Source organism: Dama dama, chromosome 15 (assembly GCF_033118175.1).
Source record: "Dama dama isolate Ldn47 chromosome 15, ASM3311817v1, whole genome shotgun sequence".
NCBI classification, from domain to species: domain Eukaryota; kingdom Metazoa; phylum Chordata; class Mammalia; order Artiodactyla; family Cervidae; genus Dama; species Dama dama.
Window position 1 is genome coordinate 48,605,745 of NC_083695.1, and position 25,272 is coordinate 48,631,016.

The following is a 25,272-nucleotide window of genomic DNA, read 5'->3' on the forward strand; positions in this document are numbered from 1 at the left end:
GAAAGTGAAGGTCACTCAGCCGTGTCCGACTCTTTGCAACCCCATTGACTATACAGTCCATGGAATTCTCCAGGCCAGAATACTGGAGTGGGTAGCCTTTCCCTTCTCCAAGGGGTCTTCCCAGTCCAGGGGTCAAAACCCAGGTCTCCCTGGGCATTGCAGGTGGATTCGTTACCAGCTGAGCCACAAGGGAAGCCCAAGAATACTGAAGTGGGTAGCCTATCCCTTTTCCAGCGGATCTTCCGACTCAGGAATTGAACCAGGGTCTCCTGCATTGCAGGTGGATTCTTTACCAACTGAGCTATCAGGGAGGCCCAATTTGCTTCGTATTTAACTATAAATTAACATCTCCTGGAAAGTCTATTACTGAAGAATTTCTATAAAAATTTAAATATGTTCTATTTATTAGAAAGTCTGAGGGAGCTATAAGGGGCATAACAGGTGGAAACAAAAGCAAGCTATTTAGAATTTGTGTTCCTGGTGCTTTGCCTCTAACAGGCACTGAAATATGTTGTTTGAATGTTTCAGTTTCTGAAATAAGTAAAAGGAAACTGTTAAATTTATGAAATTGGCTATTAAAGCATTTTAGAATATCTTATTTTTGTTCTGTAGGTATATTGCAACATCCAGATGGCACAGTTTTGAAACAATTGCAGCCGCCTCCAAGGGGTCCAAGAGAGCTGGAATTTTATAATATGGTAAGTGAGGTAAGATTTATTTTGTTGTATTCAAAGTGCTTTTCATAATTTTCTGCTGCTGACTCAGTAAGAAATACATTTGATAGCATGTCTTAGTATACTGTGTATGTGACTGAAACAACAGCTCAAAAAAAATACAATGTTTATCTTTACCAATATATTCTACTATTTTCTATTCTATTTCATTTTTGAGGGATTCTTATTTTGATATACTGAATTAATTTTGATTGATGGGTTCTGACCTACATTTTTGAAAAACACTTAAATGGTAGACTGTATTTTTCAGAAATGCTGAGTTTAAATAAGTACTTTATTTTTTTACTACAGAATTTCTTAGAGCCTTGAACATGCTAGTGTGTACTATGAAACTCCAAAGGAGGGTAGAGGGGAAGGGTTGGGGGACAGTTAACATTTAATTAGCCTTATTACTAGGAATAATTTTTAGAAGATTCACAATGTTTTGCAACCATCACCTCTGCTGCTGCTAAGTCACATCAGTCGTGTCCGACTCTGTGCGACCCCGTAGACGGCAGCCCACCAGGCTCCCCCATCCCTGGGATTCTCCAGGCAAGTACACTGGAGTGGGTTGCCATTTCCTTCTCCAGTGCATGAAAGTGAAAAGTGAAAGTGAATTTGCTCAGTCATGTCCAACTCTTAGCAACCCCATGGACTGCAGCCTACCAGACTCCTCCGTCCATGGGATTTTCCAGGCAAGAGGACTGGAGTGGGGTGTCATTGCCTTCTCTGAACCATCGCCTCTATCTAGTTACAAAACATTTTCACCACACACCTAAGAAAAACCCTGTACCCATTAAGCCATGATGTCCTATTCCTCCCTCACCCCAATGTCTTCCACCCACCAACCTGCCTTTTATGGATTTAGCTATTTTTGTGTCTAGCTTCTTTTGTTGAGCATGTTTTTAAAGTTTGTGGTAGGCACTAGTACTTTGTTCCTTTTTGTGACTGAGTAATACTCTATTAAATTTACACACCACATTTTGTTTATTCATTCACTCATTGAAGGACATTTGGATTGTTTCCATCTTTTGGCTTTTGTAGATAAGGCTGTTATGAACATTTATGTATCAGTATTTGTTTGAATACCTGTTTCTAATTCTTTTAGATACTAGAATTGGATATGGAGTGGGATTACTGGGTCATATAGTAATTCTACATTTAATTAATTGAGAAACTGCCAAAAGTGTTTCCCAAAGTGGCTGCCCTATTTTATATTTTCACCACTAATATATGAGGACTCCAGTTTCTCTGTATCCTCATCAACACTTGTTAGTTTTGTTTTTGTTTTTAAAAAGGCATTCAAGTGAGTGTGAAGTGTTAATCTTATTGTAGTTTGCTTTGATTTTCATATGTGACTTGTAAATATTTCCCCTATTCTCTGGGTTGTCTTCATTTTCTTGTTAGTGTCTTTTGAAGTGCAGACTTTTAGTGTCATATTTAATGTCATGAAAGTGTATGCTCATATTTTCTTCTAAGAATTATAACTTTACCTCTTAAATTTAGGTGCAAGTAAAAAGATAATGCAAAACAAAAACCAAATATTTGCTATTAATGCTTTACCAACTCATTTAACAACAACCTGTGAGTTAGATACACTGTTATTATCCTCATTTTATAATAAAATATGATTAGTTTAAATAATTTGACCAGGATCATTGAAATAGTTAATGATGGTCCCTGGATTTGAACATAGACAGTCTGGCTCTAGAATATGCTTTCAATTGCTTCAAAGAAAATATTTTATATTTACTCTCTAAAAGTCTTGCACATACTTTGCTGGATTCATTCTAAGTTGGATTTATTCTTATTTTTTGTTTCTATTGTAAACAGTATTTTTTTGAGTTACATTTTCCAATGATTGCTAATACATAGGAATGAATTAGATATTTGTATGGTGTTCTTACATATAGTAATCTTGGTGAACTCTTAGTAACTTATATTTATCTGAGACTTTCTAACATTTTTAGTTGCTTTCTGTATAGATGGTTACACCTTCTGTGATTGGAAGCTGTATTTGTCCCTTTTGAATCTATATACTTCTGTCGGGGATTTCTATATAGTTCAGTGTGATGAAGTAAAGCAATGGTGCGGGGATCTTCTCATTTGGTAAAAGTGCTTCTAACATTTCCCTGTTAAAGTATGACTTTCAAGCTAAGTTTTTGAGAGATACTTCTCCACAGATTAAGGAAAGTGCTTTCTTTCTGAGTTAAGATTCTCTCAAGGAACAAATGATGCCCTCTCTCAGTTTAATAAAAGGACTATTTACCATGATGTAGTCAGAGTTTAAGGTCGCCTGCTTAAGTGATAAGGAGGTAAGGCTATACCACCTGTAGGCCTGGTCAGCATGGAGAGGGAGTGGCTGCTGGCACTCAGCAAGGTAACTTTAGGACAAGACTTGGACTGATAAGGAGGCAACTTCAGAAGTAAATAAGCGACCTCAGCTGTTCACCAACCCCCCAGTCTCTTGTGCCAGGAAGAGACAATGCAGGAGGACAGAGATTTTCTGTATCTGTTGAAATGATCATGAGTTTCCTCTTTTAATCTGTTAATGTGGTAAATACCCTTGTTCATTTGCTAAGCTGTGTCCAACTCTTTTGACCCCATAAACTATAGCACGCCAGGCTTTGCTGTCCTTCACTGTCTCCCAGAGTTTGCTCAGACTCATGTCCATTGAGTCAGTGATGCCATCCAACCATCTCATCCTTTGCCACCCCCTTCTCCTGCCCTCAGTCTTTCCCAGCATCAGGGTCTTTTCCAGTGAGTCAGCTCTTCATATCAGGTGGCCAGAGGATTGGAACTTTAGCTTCAGCATCAATCCTTCCAATGAATATTCAGGGTTGATTTCCTTTAGGATTGACTGGTTTGATTTCCTTGCTGTCCAAGGGGTCTCTCAAGGGTCTTCTCCAGTACTGCATTTCAAAAGCATCAGTTCTTTGGCACTCGGCCTTCTTTATGGTCCAACTCTGACATTCATACAGAACTACTGGAAAAACCATAGCTTTAACTTAGATGGACCTTTGTTGGCAAAGTGATGACTGTTAATACGATGTCTAGCTTTATCATAGCTTTTCTTCCAAGGAGCAAATGTCTTTTAATTTTGTGGCTGCAGTCACTGTCCGCAGTGATTTTTGAGCCCAGAAAAATAAAATCTGCCACCTTTTCCACTTTTCCCCCATCTATTTGCCATATAGTGATGGAACCAAATGGCACAATTTAGTTTTTGAATGTTGAGTTTTAAGCCAGCTTTTTCACTCTCCTCCATGGAATTCTCCAGGGAAGAATACTGGAATGGGTAGCCATTTCCTTCTCCAGGGGATCTTCCCAACCCAGGGATCAAACCCAGGTCTCCTGCATTGCAGGCAGATTCCTTACCATCTGAGCCACCACTGGGGAAGTCACTGGTAAATGCCATAACAGATTTCTAATATTACATTACCTTTGATTTTTGAAATAAAACGTACTTGGACATGTCATTTTTATTTTTTAATAATATGCATTACTGGATTTTGTTTGCTAGTGTTGTATATATAAGATTTTTTCCAGCTATGCTCATGAATGAGATTATTATTTTCTTCACATATTGTCCTTGTCTGGTTTTGAAACGAAGTTTCTTTTAGCTTCATAAAATGAGTTTTGAGGGGCGTTCCTTTTTCTTTTTTGTGGAAGAATTTGTATCAGATAAGTATTTGATTCCTTAGACTTGATAAAACTTACCTATAAATTCGTTAGAGCAGCCTGTTGACTTGTCTCTTTTTCTTCCATAAGTCATTTCCATCTTTCCTTTCTCTCATTTGTTCCTGGGAAGGGATGTATTTTTTAACTAATGATTCAGTTTCTTAAATGTTTTGATTTTCTTTGTTAATGTGGTATTAAAATGTAAAGTATAGTTTTACATAATTGTTCATCTGGTAAAGTTCTTCATAGTATTTTTTAAAATGCTTTGCTAGTTTAATTATGACTCCCTTTTTATTCCTGATATTGTTTATTTGCTGTTTTTTTCTGTATTAGCTTGGCCCAGAGCATTCTTTACTCTTGGGAGTATTCTTTTTTCCGTCTTTGAGTATCTCTGTCCTCATCTCGGACTGGTCCTAAGTTCAGAGATCCTTTGGTTCAGGTCTTCAGAGTGGACCTCTGAGCCCAAATAGCACTGCTTAGCTTAGCACTTTGGGTTTCCTCTTTGTTTTAGGTCTCTGTGAATTTCCTTTTTTTAATCATGGGAGCTCAGCTATGCATTTAAGGAAATATTACATTTCATCCTACATTTCTAGGTACAAAGTTGTTTAGGTTATCTTATTTGGCATGTTGTAGTAAAGATCAGTCTTACTACTTTAAAAGAAATATTTAACATAAGAGAAAGTTTACCTTTCTACTCTTCTAATCTTTTATATTTTCACTTATATCGTGGACTTCTTCAGGTAAGCACGTGGAGATGTACTTGGCTCCTCCATCTTGTTAGGTCATCATGAACACTGTGTCTTCAATGTCTTGGTGCCAGGAACAAAGGGATGATAGGTACACCCTGCTTTTAATTACCTTGGCCAGGAAGTAACTGATATCATTTCTGCTCACGTTTCAGTAGGGGAAGCTAGAAAATACAGTGTATCACGTTTGGTGAGTTTCTGCCATACTTGAGTTTATTCAATAGAATTTTATGTCATATATAACTACTTGATGTGAATGTGGTTTGACATATATAATTAGAATTCTGATACTGAGATTTCATAAGCATTTTACATGAGTAAACTTAAATGGTTTTGAGTACTTAGGTAGACCACATTTGGCAAGAGTTAATGGGTAAGATGTCTTGCTAGTCATTATTATTAGTAGACCTATTTGGCAAAGGTGAGAGGTCTTGCAAGTTGTTATTATTTTTAAACCTTTTATTTTGTATTGGAGTATAGCTGATTAACAGTGTTGTGATAGTTTCAGGTGGACAGCAAAGGGACTCATCATATATATACATGTATGCATTCTCCCCAAACTACCCTCCTATCCAGGCTGCCACATAACATTGAGCAGACTTCCCTGTGCTATACAGTAGGTCCTTGTTAATTTTCCATTGTGGATATAACAATGTGTACCTGTTATCCCAAACTCCCTAACTATTCCTTTCACTCACCTTTTCCCTGACAACCACAAGTTCTTTCCCTCAGTCTGTGAGTCTGAAACAAAAATTTTCTTTCTGCTTTTCTAGAAGAAAAATAAAAAATCTAGTTTCAGGATATCTGGATATTTCCACTGGTTTCTAGAATTGTTACTGGTTATAAATCAAATAATTAAATGAACAATACTTAGACTTTGAGTTAAATGATACTTTTTTTTTTTTAAGGTAAAATCACAATTTCCTTAAAGATGTAAATATATGTTAAAGATTTTATTTAAACTCATTTAATGAGGTAAGTGATGCAAAAATATTGACTCTGTGTGCCGATGCCAAACAGAAATATGGAAATAGTTATGGAGGCGAGAGAAAAAGTGGCTTTATTTCTTTGCCAGGCAAAAAGGGAACCCAGCAGGCTATCCCCTCAAGAACTGTGCCCCCATCCCTGGGCAATAGGGAAAGGTCTCAACAGACATGAGGTGGGGGTAGGTGATAAGGATCAAAGCAGTGACTGGCTTGCATTCTTCTGATGGGTTAGCGGTGAGGTAAGTAGGAGTCAGTGTCATCAGCTTTCAGGTTCAAACTTGTCTGGGGTCAAAACAGCTCAAAGATAGTGTTGTGTGTATCCCTTGATGGGGAAACAGGACCTTCCCCCAAGGCTGCTCGTGTCTGTTTCTCCCTGGTCTCACTTCACCTCTCTTTCCTGTTTAGTAACTGCTTGCATCTGCCCATTGGGAAGGTCATGGAGGCTGAAATGAAGCCTCTTTCTTATAATCAAAGAAATGGGGGCTACAGAAAGGCTTTGTGCTCAGGAGCCCCACAGAGCCCTACTTAGTATCAGAACTAAGCAGACGTTAAAACTGGTTCAAAAGAAAAGTCAAAGAAGCACAAATTTATATGGCATAAAGGGAAGGTGAAATGAGTGTACATAAGAACACTATAAACTCTCCCCTTCCAGGGAGGTTGGAGGTAAGTCAGTAATCCTCCTCTGTCGTTGTTTAATGGTTAGTTGTGTCTCACTCTTTGTGACCCCATGGACTGCAACCCGCCAGGCTCCTATGTCTATGGAATTTCCCAGGCGTAAGTATTGGAGTGGGTTGCCGGTTCCTTCTCCATAGGATCTCCCTGACCCAGGGATTGAACCCATGTCTCCTGCAAGTCTCCTGCATTACAGATGGATTCTTTACCACTGAGACTCGGGAGGCACAGATCCTCCTCTGGCCAGAATTTAATCTTTATCTATGGACAGGAATTCTTTTGCATTTGCTAAGAGTTATCTACAATTTACTTTGTTGTAAAATAGTTCAAGGACAGTGAAAGGCTAGAATTAGATAACCAAGAATGTGCTCTAAATAATACAGAGTTTCTCATTGGAGACACACAGAGGTTTGTTTTTTTTTTTTTTTTTTTGGCTTATTCCAGACTTAAACTCATTAAATTCCAGTTAAAACTCATACTAGATAAATTATGATTCAGTGTATTGTTATTTGAGAAATGTGTGGAGCAGTTAGAAAGCATTACAAGGAACTAACTTGCAAATGTTCCATTTCTCTTTGTTTTAGGTTTTTGCTGCTGATTGTACTGATGATGTTCTTTTAGAGCTACGAAAATATTTGCCAAAATATTATGGCATCTGGTCACCTCCTACTGCACCAAATGGTAATCTTTTCTTTAAAATCCATCTTTTAGCCTTAATTCATGAGAATTGCTTTTTAAAAGATTTAAGTAAGATTAAGCCTAGTATTATAAAAACAGAATATATGTGTTTTTCTTACTACTCTTTCTCTTATTCATTAAGAAAACTTATTAATACTTTTGCTTTTCATAACCAGTTTCTTAAATAACATATACAGATTAATGACCAGTTTCTTAAACAATTGAATGAACATATGTATATGTATATATATACACTAGTACTTAATACTCTTAATTATCAGATGTTCTTTTTTCGAAACATTTTGAGCAATTTCTTTTCCCATTTTGAAAAAATAAAAATCAAGAAATATTTTCTTTGTATAACGTCCTTCCTATCCTCTGTCTTGTTCCTTGATTCCCTACTTGCACGCTTTAAAAAATTTTGGTAATTTTCATATAGAGGACAAAATTTTTTATGTAAGGGCACAGAATTTCTCTCTTAATATTAGTTAATACTTGAAGCAGTATTTGCCACATTAAGGCCTTTGACAGAGGAGACAAAAGTCAGTTAAACTGGTAACATGACCGCTAACAATTGAAGAAGATTCGTGAATGAGGGAAGAATTTCAGACTTAGTCAGAGTTTAAGAAAAACCCATAGTCTTGCTAAAATGCAAATTAATAAGCTCAACTCCCAGACATTTTGATAATGCATATCTGTGTTGGAGTTCATGATATGCTTGTTAAATAAAAGTGTGTGGTTTTTTTTTTTTTAATGGAGATAGTGCTTGAACCACATTTTGAGAACAGGAAGAGATGGGGACTCCAGTTTGAGCTTGTTCTTTCCCTCAGGTCTTTGTCACTACTTGTGCTAGGTTTCATTAATAAGGAATCATGGTATCTCTTGTGAGTATCCTCAGATAATAGTAAATCAATGGTTCCCCAGGATTTGTAGAATTCTTCTGTGCTTCATTTGGGGAGGCAGGGGACTTGAGCTTTGCTCTGCTCTGCTTTTCCTTTCTTTCCTTCCTTCCTTTCTTCCCCGCTCTCTTCTCACTTTCCTTTCCCTTTTTCTTTTCTCCCTCCTTTTTTTCTTTCCTTGCCTTTCTTCCCTCTTCCCTTCCCTCCTTTTTCCTTATCTAATCTATATCTAGATAGTTAAATGTAAAGTTTAAAAAATTATTTAGAAGGGGTAGAGAGAATTCTCAGGTGGTCTAGTGGTTAGGACTCCACGCTTCCACTGCAAGGGGCACAGGTTCAATCCCTGGTCAGGGAACTAAGATGCTGCATGTCACAAGGCACAACCAAAAAAAAAGAAAAAATAGAATGGGTCAAATAACTGAGCCAACAGCATCATTATTTTGAAAAGTAGAGTATACAAGAAGAATCTGGGTAAAAGAAGAAATGTTTTAATTGAAACATTTTATAGTCTAGAATTACATAATTTAAAATAATTTAAAAATCAAAGACTTGCTAGCAATCAATACCTTTTTGGTTTTCAATACCAAATAGTCCTGAGGGATATCTGTGCTACCGTAGAAAGGTCAGTAACTGAAGTCAGAAGGCTTGGCTTCTCCGTTGGTTATTTCCAAATTTTGTGAACTGCTGTAACTCTAACCTTTTGAAGCTCCACTTTTTCTTCTATACAATGAGTGAAAATAGTATCACGTGGAATTGTGAAAATGCATGTTATTTTATGTGAAAATGCTTTCTAAACTCTGAAACTCTTATTTTGAGTATAAATGGAGATGTTGGTAGTACTGAGTTGAAGAGATGAGGTGAGGAAAATGAGAAAAAAGAGGAGAAAATATAAATAGAAGTATAGATGTAAATAGATGTGGTCCTGTAATAAGAACAATAGCCTTAGGAAATTTCCTATTCCTTTGTAATCTTTTGAAAAATAATTTATTGTTTAAAATTAAAAACGTATTTTTTCTTTTTGGCCACACTGTGCAACTTCCTGGGAGTTCCTTTGATCAGGAATTGAACTTGGGCCACAGCAGTGAAAGTACTGAGTCCTAATCGCTGGACAGTCAGGGAACCCCCTTCCTTTCCAGTTTTTAGCTCTGGAAGGAGAACTGCCCCATAGAGGTTGTTAAGCTTTGATTTTGCTAGAGAATTCATGGAGTCCTCTTTCTGTTTTTATCATTTTGATTGTAAATGAAACAAATATAAGATGGGAAACTTTCTGACATCTTTAGCCCACAGGATCATGAAAATAAATATTTTCTTAAATTTTAGTAGAACACTGTGATTTGCATTACTATACTTTACATAGTATTAACTTGATATAGTTTATTTCTCAACTCTTTCCCCTCTTTCTACCTGAGCATCTTTATTTATTTATTTATGGCTCTGCTAGGTCTTTGGTTACTGTGTGTGGGCTTTCTCTGTAATTGTGGTGAGCAGGGGCCACTTTTTGTTGTGGTAAATGAGCTTCTCATTGCAGTGGCTTCTCTTGTTTTGGAGCAAAAGCTTGGGGCTTCAGTAGTTGCGGCATGCGTGCTTACTTGCTCAGAGGCATGTGGAATCTTCCCAGATCAGGGATCAAACCCGTGTCCCCTGCCTTGGCAGGAAGATTTCCTATCTACTGCACTGCTCCACCGGGGAAGTCTCAAGGTAGTATGTTATACAACTTTGTATAATTCTTAGAATCCAAAGTTGTAAAACGTAGAAAGTACTGCCAGTTTGCACAGCAAGTTATTGTCACTTAAGGGAAGCATAAGGATGTCCTGACCAACAGTTTCTTATCTTTCAAAATTTTTATGGCAGTTTTACTGACATTTAATTTATGTACCATAAATCTCACCCATTTAAAGTGTATAGTAGTTTTTAAATGACAGTCATAGAGTTATACAAACATCACATTAGCAAACCTTAGAATATGACTAGTATTTTTTTTTTAAGGTAAAGCATTTGTTACAATTATAATTGAAGATTTGAAATTAGTTATATATGTTAAATCTCATTTTACTTGTGTATAAGCACATAGATACCTAATACATGTACCATTGAAAACTTATTTGGAGGAATAGAATAGTATATCTTCAAGTAGGTTTGAGCAATTTAGAGTTCTCAAATGTAATCTCTACTCTCATTGATTGATAGGTTTATGGATCTCTCTACTAGTTAGGTTTTGAGAAGCATGAAGTGAAATAAACTGTTCCCTTTCTTCCCCTTCACCCCACATTTGGAGACTCAAGGTTTTTCTATTTATAATTCCTTATACTTCAAGCTTCTGTTGCTCTCAGAAATAGCTGATAATTGGTGTGAAAGGCAGAAGAAAGGCATCCTCTGTTTTTCCATTTGGCTTCATAAATGGGCAGGGTTTCACCACCAGGCCTTTTTTACATTTTGGGAGGTTCAGAAATGAAGATGGTAGCCAATACCTAGATAGGGTGGGAAGGAATGTGATGAAACTTGGAACCTATGTTGTAATAATATATATAATCAATATTCATTAAGAGGATCTGAATAAATCTTCAACCCTCTAAATGTCCTCACCTTTGTCTTTCCTTTAAAGGAATAGTTATCTTTACTGTTTAGTTATTTGCAGATCTTTCAGTTTTCCATAATATTGCAAATGTTTTTATTTTTTCTCCTTTATTACTGGGGAATTTTCTGCCTTTTTTTTTTTTCTTTTTCTTAGTATCAGGACTGTATTCCAGCAGTAGAATTTTTTTATGTGTAATATATTAGAAAACAATGTAAGTATTGAATTTATATTTATATGTAAGATAATTATACTTGTTTATATTTAAATAGAAAATACATTTAAAATAGAAAAGCTTTTTTGTTCGTAGTAACCTTGTGTAATCTTAAACATACTATCATCAACAGCATGAAATATATTAAATATTTTGAGCATGTTAACCTTGCTGTTGGTACAGCCACTAAGTCTTAAGTTAATACACTTCTTATAAAAGCATGAAGTGGTATATTTTGGACTACCTGGTAGATATTTTTATGATTTTTACCTCAAAAAATTAAAGAACTATAGAAATTCTATATACATTTTCCATAAATTAATAGATAACAGATTTCTCTCTTACAGCCATAGAGAACTATACTTCTAGTCAGTGTGACTTCTTATAATGAGATCCATATATTTATGAAAAGTAGATGTCCTGTTATTTATTACACAAATATTAAGACTAAGCTTAATGGAATATCTCTTAGATTTGAGGTTCACAAGTGTCAGTCTTTAGACCTCTGACAGACTGGCTTCATCAGAATCTGTTGTACTAAATAGAGCTTTTAAGAATTTAAAAAAGTAAATATAGTTATTTTGCTATCTATATGATTTATACACACATTAATTCATATGTATATAAGAAAAATCAACTTTTCTTTATTTTTTAATATTTAAAAATGTTAAATGTTTTTTAATTTTTACTTTCCTTACAAGTTACATTGTAGCAAATAGTCATAATTATTTTCCAAACATCATATCAATATAGTTTAATTTATTTCCTTGATTTTGTTCAAAATGAAGCTAAACTATTCCAGATAGAACACTATCTTATTCTTAGTCCATCAGATTTTTGGAACATATTCTCTATATATCTAAAAATTGAAAACTATTGTACCATTCTATACCCAGAGGGGCTTTAGCTGAGTGTCCTTTGTTATCCAGTCTGTAGATTAGCCTTATAAATGAGGCTTTCCTGTATTTAAAATGCCTTTGATCATTTAAGTTATTGTTTTGAGATTGACTTACTTTGAATTAAGCTCTCTTGCATTTTTTTCAGATAGAATCAGTATTCAGATTTATTTCTAGTGATGATAATCTGAAAAAAAAAAATCAATTTAAATCTCAGTTCTCAGATCATGTCTCATTTCCCTGTTTTATTCAGAAGCAACTGTGGCAAGCTGCTAGATACATAACTTTTTTTTTTAAAAAAACTGTGCATCTCTAAAGCAGGTTTTGATGCTGATTTTTTATTTTAATAACTTAGAGGGAAAGAGAAACAAGAATCTCAAAATTTCAACTTTTCACTTAGAAAACTAAAAGAATAAACCAACTCTCAGTAGGCCTTAATTTAAGGATTATGAACTTAAGGCTAATAATCAATAATTTAGTCATTTTATATATATATGTATTTTATATGATTTGGTAATTCAAGTCAGATAAAGCATATCAAGAATCTGAAAGTAAGATAAAAACACATTTGCCTAGTCAAGAATTAGTCACTCAGTCATGTCCAGCTCTTTGTGACCCCATGGGCTGTAGCCTGCCAGATTCCTCTGTCCATTGAATTCTCCAGGCAAGAGTGGGTTGCTATTCCTTCTCCTGGCGGTCTTCTCCACCCAGAGATTGAACCCAGGTCTCTTCCGTTGCAGGCAGATTGTTTACTATCTGAGCCACCAGGGAAGCCCTTGCCTAATCAAAGTAAATGTCAGATAAAACTGATGATACTTAGGCCTGTTTACTGAAGGAACGGCTCAACTTACTACACAATGAAGAAGGCCAAACCCAAAGTCCCTCTGGGCAGAAAGAGAATGAATGAGAGGGCAAACATTGATTCAGTCAAGCAGACATTTATTACATTCCTACTGTAAGGAGAGTTTGCATTTGTATTTTTCTCTTTCCCAAGAGAAGGATGAAATAGGGATTTACAAAGTCTTTAGCTTCTCTTGTTTCTGTTGTATGGCAAAAAAACAGTTTTTGTTTTTAATCACTACCAAATTGGCAGGTAGAAAATAACCTTACACCAAACTGTAGATGCTGTGATATTTAGCTAGATTTGCACACTATCTTTTTCTTCCCATGTGTAGCCTTACCTCACCAAAGCCTTCAGGGTTTCTTGAGTTATGGAAATTAATGATGATAAACTTGTGAATGCTAATGATTTACTGCATTAGGGTCTAATTAATCTCTTCTGATATTTGAAACATAAGCCTTGTTACTGAAATTTTTATGCAATTTTAGGGAGAGGATGAATCCCTTTCTTTCTCTTTCCTCAAGGTAGCTGAAAATGGGAAGAGTGTGAAGGGGACTCCTGTGCTTCCTCCTTCTCCATCTTATCATACTTTCCTGTGGTTATCTTTTAAAGTACAGAAATGGGTGGGTTCCAGTTTCTTGAGCAGGATATTCCTACTTCTCTCATTATCTCTCACCATCAAGAGGTTCATGTCTGTGTCCAGACCTTTTATCTTGTTGAAAATGTCCCTTTGTTAGAACCTTTCTTTTAAATGTGGCACGCTCCTTTTTGTTTCTGTGAGTGCTAGTCTCTTAGGCTGCAGTTCATTTTTTGTCTTAATTTCACCTGGTTCTACACAATCCTCCCTCTCTCCATTTTTCTTTGACTAGGGGATAAGATTTTAAAAAATAAATTCATTTATTTCAAAAAAATCAAACCTTGTTACTTTGATAAAAAGTAAAATATTTTCTGTTTGTAAGGAAAGGTTTTTACAAGAAGTGCTTCTTATGACATGATTGAAATTTGTGATCTCATTCAGAGTTTTGTTTGGGAAGATTTATTCACCTAGGAAGGGGCAAAGACTTTCTTTCCTTACTTCTTTCCCTCAGTGCACCCGGACCTGTATTTTCAACCTAAAACTATAAGGTCAGCTACAGTGTATGGTAACTGAGATGTTTATACTTTTTTACTTGAATCTCCCTTTATAATAGTTTTCTGAGGGAAGGTGTATACAGGATGCCAAAGTTACTTACAAATGAACTTTTGAGGACTTTTTGTGTTCTGAAAAGCAGGGTGTTTCTTTTTCCCTTAGGACTAGTAAGCCTAGAATGTATATTTAGCATTAACATCATTTGGATTGATTTACCTTTCTTAACCTATACCTGTTGTATCCTCTGTGGAAAAGGTTTATTCCTTTTACTATTCTTAAATGAAGAATTTAAAAAATTCTTAAAATACTAAGATGCCTGCTGAGGTACATAGATGTAAATCATGTTCAAAAGGAGAATGTATTCAAGGACAGTTTTTAAAAATTATCTCATTGCCTTTTTAATGTTCTTGGAAGACATATCTAATTCATACCTTTTATTTATGGTTGAATATTTATTCCACCTCTTGTAAGAGTTTCTCTGTGATATTTATACCTGTTATAAATTTATTAGTCAGTCTTTTTTTTCCCTCCAGGTGAAGTAATAATAATTCTTGACTCTGGATTTGTTTTAACTTTTTTCTCAGTTTTAAGATTTCCTCATTTTTGTTTTCTCTTAAGTAGTAACATGTTTTCCTATTACTAATTAGTGTTTTTCTTTAATAACAGATTTATACCTAAAACTGGAAGATGTGACCCATAAATTTAATAAGCCCTGTATAATGGATGTAAAGATAGGGCGGAAAAGCTATGATCCTTTTGCTTCATCTGAGAAGATTCAGCAACAGGTCAGCAAGTACCCATTAATGGAAGAGATTGGGTTCTTGGTGCTTGGCATGAGGGTAAGAGTGATTTTTAGTGTAATACGTACATCTCTCATTACATGTTTTCTTGAAGGTTACAGATGTCACATATATTTTAGAATTAGGTTATCCATAACTCCTCAGTGCAGGCAGAGATTTCTATCTCTTTTGTTCACTGGTATATGGGCAGTGTCTGGGTTTATTCTGGGACGCAGTACATGATTAATAAACGAATGAGTGGCTGAACCTCAAAGCTCTGACTCTAGTAATTTTGTTTTAAAGAAGTTTTAAGTTTAGTACAAAAGAAATAATCTGATAAATGAATGTGATATTATTTGTGATTTTTTTTTTCCCATGAGAAAAGTGCCAGTAATTTTTCTGTATATTTAAAACAAAAAAGGGGAAATAAGTTACTGGTTTAAAAATGTGATTTAAAGCCATTGTTTTCTTTGCTTATTTTTCCGTGGACTGGCAATTTGAGTTGGGCTCAGGTGGTCAGTTCTGATCTCATCCAGAGTTCCTCTTGTAACTATACTCATCTGATGGCTCCTCTGGGTCTAGTTGGTCCAGGTGACCTTACTCTTATGTCTTACAAGTTGATACTAACTGTTGGCTGGGCTTTTTCCCATAAGGTTCTTTCCAGAAGGCTGACTGGAGCTTCTTCATGTACTATATACATTTTAGGAAGGCAAGAATGGAAGCTACAAGGTCTGTTGAAATGTAGGTTAGGAAGTCACCTTCTATCACTTTTATGGAATTATATAGGTCAAAGTATGTCACAGGGCCAGTCCATATTGTTAGGGAGGAGAAGACTCCACTTCTGGTTGTGGAAAAAGGGAAGTCATAATACGAATGGCAGTGTGCACAAGGATGTTGAGGCCCTCTTTGCAAACAGTATGCCACAGTTAGGTAATGTGGAATAAAATTCTATAAAGTGATGCCTATTTAAGCCTTCACTGTTTTCAAATCATTCACCCCTCCCCTTTCCTTCTTTTAGGAGATAATTTTGGCTTCTGCTTCAGAAAAAATAAGCCATTATACATGTTTTCCTTTAATTTCCTGCTAACAGACGTACACATTTAACCTGCCTATGCTTTCATTTTCTCATTATTCCTCCCTACATTGAAGAATTTTCCATCCTCCTGTCAGAGGCAGCCCTTCCCTTTTGCCCTCTGGATTGCATTTCTTTTCCACCTCTTCTGAACCTAATATTTTTGATTCTCTCTTGTTATTTTATTTTTTTTTTTTATCTTCAACTTTGGTCTCTCTTTAGTTGTTTTTCCTTTTTGTTTCAAATAATGTTCAAATCACTCTCAATTGAAAAAGAAAAAAATCAAACCCCACTTTTATCCTGCTCTGTTCTCTAGCAGTGAATTTAAATTGCTTCCCCTTTGTACCCAAACTTATTATATTTGTTACTGTTCCCTTACTTCCCATGCTGTATTCTTTAATCCATTTAAATCTGGCTTTAGCTTCATCCTGCCACCAGACTGGTGCCTCATGAAGGTCCCTTAATGACATCTCTGTGTCACTAAATTCAAATGGCATTTTTCATTGTTCATCTTACTTCACTTTTAAAAGTAGTCTTCAACATCGCTATGTCCTCCTTGAAACATTCAGTTTTGTGTCCATAACACTGCAGTCTCTCCTGCTTTTTCCCTAAGAGCATTTTGCAGTCTTTTTTTTGCCAGCTCATTTCTTTGTTCTTTAAATATTGAGGTATTCCATTTAGCTCCACTTACTGCCTTCTGTTTCTTCTCAAGCAGTGCCCTTTATTCTCATTGATTCAGTTTCACTTACACTGATAACTCCTGAACATACATATCTAGCCTCTGGTTTTTCTTTGATCTCCTAATCTGTATAGCTAACAGCCTATTCAACATTTTACTTGGATAACTTAAAGACATCTAGGACTAACATGTAAAAAACTGACTTACATCCCTCTTGCAAAATAACAACCAAAGCAGTAACAGCAATCTCTGTTATTCTCTCTCTCAGTGAATGACATTATCATACGTCCAGTTTTATGAAGGAGAAACCTTTTAGTACCGTCATCTCTCAAAGCCATCCATCAATTTTGTTGATCTTAATTTTCAAACACCTGAGTCCCATTTTCAAAATTATTCCTCTCTAGACAAGTATCTTAACTCTTAATTTCAGTTTTGTTCTCTTCTGGTCTGTTCTCCAAACATTATAAAATGTATATCTAAGTTTGACATTCCCCAGCTTAAAAATGCTTCAGTTGGTTTCCATTGCCTTTATTTATATGTGTGTGTGTGTGTGTGTGTATAGACACAGAGTAGAAATAAATAAGGCACTGCATAATTTTGCTCTCTGTGTTATTTCCTCAAATAGAGGTTCCTCTGTTTGTATTTTTTATTTTATTTTATTTTATTTTTTTGAGGAGTATTGTTCAGAAATTTTATTTTATTTTTTATTTATTTATTTTTAAACTTTTCTTCCCTTTTTTTTCATTTATTTTTATTAGTTGGAGGCTAATTACTTTACAATATTGTGGTGGTTTTTGCCATACATTGACATGAATCAGCCATGGATGTTTGTATTTTTTAATAACATTTTTATTGAGATATGATTTACCCACCATTCAATTCACTCATTTAAAGTAGCAGTTCATTGGTTTAGTATACTCATAGAGTTGGGCAGCCATCAACGTATTCAACTGTAGAACATTTTCATCACCTGAAAAGAAAAGCTATACATACTATCTGTCACTTATTTCCTTCCAACTAACTAGCCATAGACACCTCTAGTCTACTTTCTGACTGTATAGCTTTGCCTCTTCTGGACATTTCATATAAAGGGAATCATGTAATACAATAGGTAGTTTTTTGTGACTGGCTTCTTTCATAATGTTTTCACAGTTTGTCCATGTTGTTAGCGTAGTAAATCAGTATTTTATTCTTTTTTGTTTTTGTATGGATATACTACATTTTGTTTATCCATTGGTTCATTGATCAACTTTGGGTTGTTTCCACTTTGGGGCTGTTATTAATAATGCTGTTATGTATGTTACGTGCATATGTTTTTTAAGGTATGTAGTTCCTGAATTTGAGATTAGTGGATGCCGTGACTAAATTTAAATTTTAAAGAAACTGCCAAAGTGTTTTCCAAAGTTCTTGCACCATTTTGCATTTCTACGGATGATGTATAGGAGTTTCAGTTTCTCTGCATTGTTACCCAAAGCCCAAACCTTGTTATTCTGTCTCCTTTTTTTTTTTATAAGGCATTCTAGTGGGTGTGACATTGTATCTCACTCTGGTTTTTATTTGCATTTCCATAATGGCTCATGGAATTGAGCCTCTTTGCATGTGCTTATTGACCTGTGTGCATGTCTTCTTTGGAGAAATGTCTATTCTGGTCCTTTGTCTACTTTTAATTTGGGTTGTTTTTTCACTTTTTTGATAATACCTTTGGAGTACAAATATTTTTAATTTTGGAGTCTAATTTAATTTTGCCTTTTGTTATTTGTGCTCTTGGTTTCATGGCTAAGAAACCATTGCCTAAACTAAAGTCATTAAGATTTACTCCTATATTTCTTCTATAGTTTTAACTGTTACATTGAGATATATGTATATTTTAAGTTAGTTTTTTGGGTGTGGTTTGAGGAAGGAGTCAACCCTTCTCTTTTGCTTATGGATATCCAGTTGTCCCAGCACCATTTGTTGAGAAGACCATTTTTTCCCTCATTGAATGCTCTGGACATACTTGTTGAAATAAGTTGACCGTAAATGAGAGTTTATTTCTTGACTGTCAATTCTCTTCTCTTGATTCATATTGTCTATCTTTATGCCAGAACCACAGTCTTTTTTTTTTTCCCCCTTCTTCAGCTTTATTGAGGTATCATTTACACAAGATATTTAAAGTATACATTGCGGTGATTTGAAATACCTACACGTTGTAGAAGGATTCACTCATTTAGTTTATTAACACATCTTTCACCTCACATATTTATCTTTTATTTGTGTTTATGAGAACATTTAAGTTCTACCCTCTTAGCAAATTTCAGTTATGCAGTAGTGTTATTGATCTGTCACCATGTTTTACATTAGGTTCTCAGACTTTAATCTTATAGTTGAAAGATGAATACCAACCTCTTTCTATTTCCCCTCCCAGTCCTTGGTAAACTTTACCACTTTCTACTCTCTTGTTTCTATGAGTTTGCTTTGTTTTTCGGATTCCCGTGTTTAAGTGAAGATGCGCGATATTTGTCTTTGTCTTAGTTCACTTAGCATAATGCCCTTAAGGTTCATCTATGTTACTCCAGATAGCAGATTTCCTTTTTCTTAATGACTGAATAATCTATTGTTTATGTACAGGCATACCTTGGAGATACTGTGGGTTCAGCAATAAAGCAGATATTACAATAAAACAAGTTATAAGAATTTTTAGTTTCTCAGTGCATATGAAAATTTTGTTTGTACTGTAATCTCTTAAGTGTGCAATAGCATTATTTAAATGCTAATTTAATTTAAAACTACTTTATTGCTAAAGAAATGCCAAAACAATTATAATAGTAGCATCAAAGATCACTGATCACAGCTAACATAACAATACAGTAATAATGAAAAAGTTTGAAATGTTGCAAGAATTACCAGATGTGACACATAGACATGAACCAAGGCAAATGCTGTTGGAAAAATGGCTCTGATAGACTTGTTCAATGTAGGGGTTTGGAATGCAAAAGTAGGAAGTCAAGAAACACCTGGAGTAAAAGGCAAATTTGGCCTTGGAGTACGGAATGAAGCAGGGCAAAGGCCAATAGAGTTCAGCCAAGAGAATGCACTGGTCATAGCAAACACCTTCTTCCAACAATACAACAGAAGACTCTACACATGGACATCACCAGATGGTCAACACCAAAATCAGACTGATTATATTCTTTGCAGCCAAAGATGGAGAAGCTCTATACAGTCAGCAAAAACAAGACTGGGAGCTGACTGTGGCTCAGATCATGAACTCCTTATTGCCAAATTCAGACCTAAATTGAAGAAAGTAGGGAAAACCACTAGACCATTCAGGTATGACCTAAATCAAATCCCTTATGATTATACAGTGGAAGTGAGAAATAGATTTAAGGGACTAGATCTGATAGACAGCATGCCTGATTGACTATGGACAGAGGTTCGTGACATTGTACAGGAGACAGGGATCAAGACCATCCCCATGGAAAAGAAATGAAAAAAAGCAAAATGGCTGTCCGAGGAGACGTTACAAATAGCTGTGAAAAGAAGAGAAGCGAAAAGCAAAGGAGAAAAGGAAAGATATTCCCATTTGAATGCAGAGTTCCAAAGAATAGCAAGGAGAGATAAGAAAACCTTCCTCAGTGGTAAATGCAAAGAAATAGAGGAAAACAATAGAATGGGAAAGACTAGAGATCTCTTCAAGGAAATTAGAGATACCAAGGGAACATTTCATGCAAAGATGGGCACAATAAAGGATAGAAATAGTATGGACCTAACAGAAGCAGAAGATATTAAGAAAAGGTGGCAAGAATACACAGAAGAACTGTACAAAAAAGATCTTCATGACCCAGATAATCACGATGGTGTGATCACTCACCTAGAGCCAGACATCCTGGAATGTGAAGTCAAGTCGGCCTTAGAAGCATCACTACGAACAAAGCTAGTGGAGGTGATGGAATTCCAGTTGAGCTATTTCAAATCCTGAAAGACGATGCTGTGAAAGTGCTGCACTCAATATGCCAGCAAATTTGGATAACTCAGCAGTGGCCACAGGACTGGAAAAGATCAGTTTTCATTCCAATCCCAAAGAAAGGCAATCCCAAAGAATGCTCTAACTACTGCACAGTGGCACTCATCTCACATGCTAGTAAAGTAATGCTCAAAATTCTCCAAGCCAGGCTTCAGCAATACGTGAACTGTGAACTTCCAGATGTTCAAGCTAGTTTTAGAAAAGGCAGAGGAACCAGAGATCAAATTGCCAACATCCGCTGGATCATCAAAAAAGAGAGAGTTCCAGAAAAACATCTATTTCTGCTTTATTGACTATGCCAAAGCCTTTTTCTGTGTGGATCACAATAAACTGTGGCAAATTCTGAAAGAGATGGGAATACCACCTGACCTGCCTCTTGAGAAACCCTGCAGGTGAGGAAGCAACAGTTAGAACTGAACATGGAACAACAGACTGGTTCCAAATAGGAAAAGGAGTACGTCAAGGCTGTATATTGTCACCCTGCTTATTTCACTTATATGCAGAGTACATCATGAGAAACTCTGGGCTGGAAGAAGCACAAGCTGGAATCAAGATTGCTGGGAGAAATCTCAATAATCTCAGATATGCAGATGACACCACCCTTATTTCAGAAAGTAAAGAGGAACTAAAAAAAAAGCCTCTTGATAAAAGTGAAAGAGGAGAGTGAAAAAGTTGGCTTAAAGCTCAACATTCAGAAAACTAAGATCATGGCATCCAGTCCCATCACTTCATGGCAAATAGATGGGGAAACAGTGTCAGACTTTATTTTTGGGGGCTCCAAAATCACTGCAGTTGGTGATTGCAGCCATGAAATTAAAAGACGCTTACTCCTTGGAAGGAAAGTTATGACCAACCTAGACAGCATATTAAAAAGCAGAGACATTACTTTGCCAACAAAGGTCTGTCTAGTCAAGGCTATGGTTTTTCCAGTGGTCATGTATGGATGTGAGAGTTGGACTATGATGAAAGCTGAGTGCCGAAGAATTAATGCTTTTGAACTGTGGTGTTGGAGAAGCCTCTTGAGAGTCCCTTGGACTGCAAGGAGATCCAACCAGTCCTAAAGGAGATCAGTCCTGGGTGTTCATTGGAAGGACTGTTGTTGAAGCTAAACCTCTGATACTTTGGCCACCTCATGCGAAGAGTTGACTTATTGGAAAAGACCCTGATGCTGGGAGGGATTGGGGGCAGGAGGTGAAGGGGACCACAGAGGATGAGATGGCTGGATGGCATCACTAACTCGAATGACCTGGGGTTGAGTGGACTCCGGGAGTTGGTGATGGACAGGGAGGCCTGGCGTGCTGCGGTTCATGGGGTCGCAAAGAGTCGGACATGACTGAGCGACTGAACTGAATGGATACTGTGAAGGTTTACACAGTATCTATGAAGTGCAATAAAATGAGGTATGCCTGTACATACAACATCTTTATCCTTTCATTCATTGATGTACAGTTAAATTGTTTCATATCTTGGCTATCGTGAATCATGCTGCAGTGAACACGTAGTGCATGTAGTGCCAGGATATTGTGTTTTCTTTTTCTTGGGTGTATATTTTTAAGTTTTTGAGGAACTTTCATACTGTTTTTTATAGTGGCTGTACCATTCCTACTAGTAGTACTCAAGGTTTCCCTTTCCTTCGTATTCTCAACAACACTTGTTAGTTTTTCCTGTCAAATTGTCTGACTTCTTTATATGTTTTGAAGATTAACCCTTTACCAGATACATTAATATGCAGCAGCTATTTTCTCGGATGCACACTGTGTTTTGTTTTGTTTTGTTTGGCTGTACCACATGGCTTCCTAGATCTTAGTTCCCTGATCAGGGATTGAACTCTGGCCCATGTCAGTGAAAGCAGAATGCTAACCACTGGACCACCAGGGTATTCCCGAGAACCACACTGTCTTGATTAATGTAGCTTTGGAATAACTTTGAAAGTAGGAATTGTTAGACTTCCAACTTTGTTCTTTTCCAAGATTGGACTACCTAGGGTCCCTTCAACTTCCTTGTGAATTTTAGGATCAGTCTGTCAGTTTCTGCAAGGAAGTGTCTACCTGGGATTTTGGTAGGAATTATGTTGAATCTGTAGATTAATTTGAGTTCTCCTAATTTTATTCTCATGGCTTTCCTTTGTATAGTAGTTAGCAGTTTATAATTACATATAATTTGCTTGTCTGAGAAAGGATATGATTGCAGTGTGAAATAATGAATGAGAATGAGAATGTAAATATTGACTAAATTATGTAATTCTAGAATATTAAAATTGGGAGACATACTTTGAATTTTAATAAAATCCTATTAGGATTTTTTTTTCAGATAGTTATTTCTTTAGTGTCTGGTAAATTTATTAAACTTTTCAATCACAATGGGTTTATAGATTAATACTAAAGATAGAGTTGGATAATTTTAGGATTAGTGTTTCAAATTTTAAAAATTTTCCTCCTAGACAATCATGCCTAATTTAAATTAAAAAACAAAACAAAAAACCCCCCCAAAACCAAACCTTACTGAATATACTGAAGTTTACCAAATATATCAGTTTTAAACTGTTTTTCTGTTGTGTTTAACCAGTAAGTAGGAAGAGGTTTGGTGGGCAGAAGAAAATGCCAATTTAGAAATTCCTTATGTTTAATTAATTATATGCCAGCAAAGGTCTGTATAGTCAAAGTTATGGTTTTTCCAGTAGTCATGTATGGATGTGAGAGTTGGACCATAAAGAAAACTGAGTGCTAAAAAAAAAGAAAGAAAACCAAGTGCTGAAAAATTGATGCTTTTGAACTGTGGTCTTGGAGAAGACTCTTGAGAGTCCCTTGGACTGCAAGGAGATCCAACCAGTCCATCCTAAAGGAACAGTCAGTCCTGCATGTTCATTGGAAGGAAGGTCTGATGCTGAAGCTCCAGTACTTTGGCCACCTGATGCGAAGAGCTAACTCATTGGAAAAGACCCTGATGCTGGGAAAGACTGAAGGCAGGAGGAGAAGGGGATGACAGAGGCTGAGATGGTTGGATGGCATCACTCACTTGATGGACATGAGTTTGAGCAAGCTCTGGGAGTTGGTGATGGACAGGGAAGCCTGGTGTGCTGTAGTCCATGGGATCAGAAACAGTTGGACACGACTGAGTGACTGAACAGAACTGAATTATTTATAATTATTCCTTATATAAATAAAAGGAATTTATACATATAAATATATTTATAGGAGTTTATTACATTTAAAGGAATTTATTGCATATAAATACATAAATTCCTTATATAATTACCAGAAATTAATTAATTAAATCTTTTGGTTGCACTGTGCAGCATGTGGAATCTGAGTGTCCTGACCAGGAATCAAACCCATGCCCTCTGCATTGGCAGCATAGAATCTTAAGCACTGGACTGCCAGGAAGTCCCAGTAGTTCCTTGTTTTGAAATGACTGTCAACAATTATACTGTTATTTCCTTGATTCCAAGATGGTATAGATGATAAGACTCACTTTGATTTAATAACGAAAGATTTATTAAGATAATTTGTAATGAAAGAGAAAGAAAATAAGAGGTATGAGAGCAAAGCAGTGAGAGAGAGAGGTGGAGTATGGAGTGACTTTGGAAAAGATAGTATTTTGAACTGGCAACAGGGAAAATAGTTCTAGAAAACCAAGAAGCAGAGCATCTTTTGAATTAGTTCATGAAAGGTGACTGTAAGTTTATGTGAGGAGCATATTATACATAGGCAGGTGGAGTGTATTTCAGCTTAAAGTATCAGACTTGAGAGAAGTAAATATATCAGCAGCTTGCTTTGGGACTTTCTGCCTATTTCAAGTAGCGTCCTTAGTGGTCAACTATTATGTGTGTGAATGAATGGTTGTTTAATTTTCCAGTTTTGTATTGACTTTTTAAACATGTGCTGTATAACTGTGGGGATTATTATATTTATTGGCCTTCCCTGTTGGCTCAGGCAGTAAAGAATCTGCCTGCAATGCAGGAGATGTGGGTTCAGTTTCTGGGTGGGGAAGATCCCTGAAGAAGAGAATGGCTAACAACTCCAGTATTCTTACCTGGAGAATTCTGTGTACAGAGGAACCTGTTGGGCTACAGTCTTTGGGGTTGCAAAGAGTCAGGCATGACTGAGAGACTAACACTTAAAATATTAACCACAAGTAATTGAAATAGAATTTGTAGAAATTCACCTGAAATTTCTTTAAAACATATAATTCAAGATTTTAGTTGATTTATACTTGTCATTTTCTCCCCCTCCTCATGTCTTCCAGGTTACCTTTCCTTTAAAAAAAAGAAAATTAAGCATCTTTTTTATTACCTGTTAAGATATTTTCAAGGTGGTACTGTTAACTTTTGATTTACAAATGTCTTTGTAACTGACCAAGACTGGGTAGTGGGTTGAGATTGGAGAAGTTCTCAGATCTCTTTACGTTCTAGCTTTTATTAGTAAAGTAGGAGTAAACAGACATGCCTGAAATGAATACAACTTTGTAAATCAACTATACTTCAATAAAAAATAAATGAATAAATAAAATTAAGTAAATAGAATATAAATAAAGGAGACCCATGAAACTAGTTAGCTTTATTCTGTAGGTGAAATCTAGATTTTTCATATGTGAAATTTAATTTAGCTCAGAAAATACCTCCCTGGATAGTAGAATGGTGAAGTTTTGAGAATCCTTTTTTGGGGATTTTACAAACATTTCCTAGTTGGTAGTTTACATGACTGGGTATTTGAAAA

At 35.9% G+C, this 25,272-nt stretch overlaps 1 protein-coding gene across 1 annotated transcript in view; it reads left to right on the forward strand.

Moving 5' to 3' along the window:
* IPMK (inositol polyphosphate multikinase) overlaps positions 1 to 25,272 on the forward strand; it is a 54,235-nt gene that overhangs the window by 19,959 nt on the left and 9,004 nt on the right. The window contains exons 2-4 of the mRNA XM_061162068.1: positions 613 to 698; positions 7,380 to 7,476; positions 14,691 to 14,863. Coding sequence (XP_061018051.1) covers positions 613 to 698; positions 7,380 to 7,476; positions 14,691 to 14,863 — 356 coding nt within the window. The remainder of the gene's footprint in view (positions 1 to 612; positions 699 to 7,379; positions 7,477 to 14,690; positions 14,864 to 25,272) is intronic.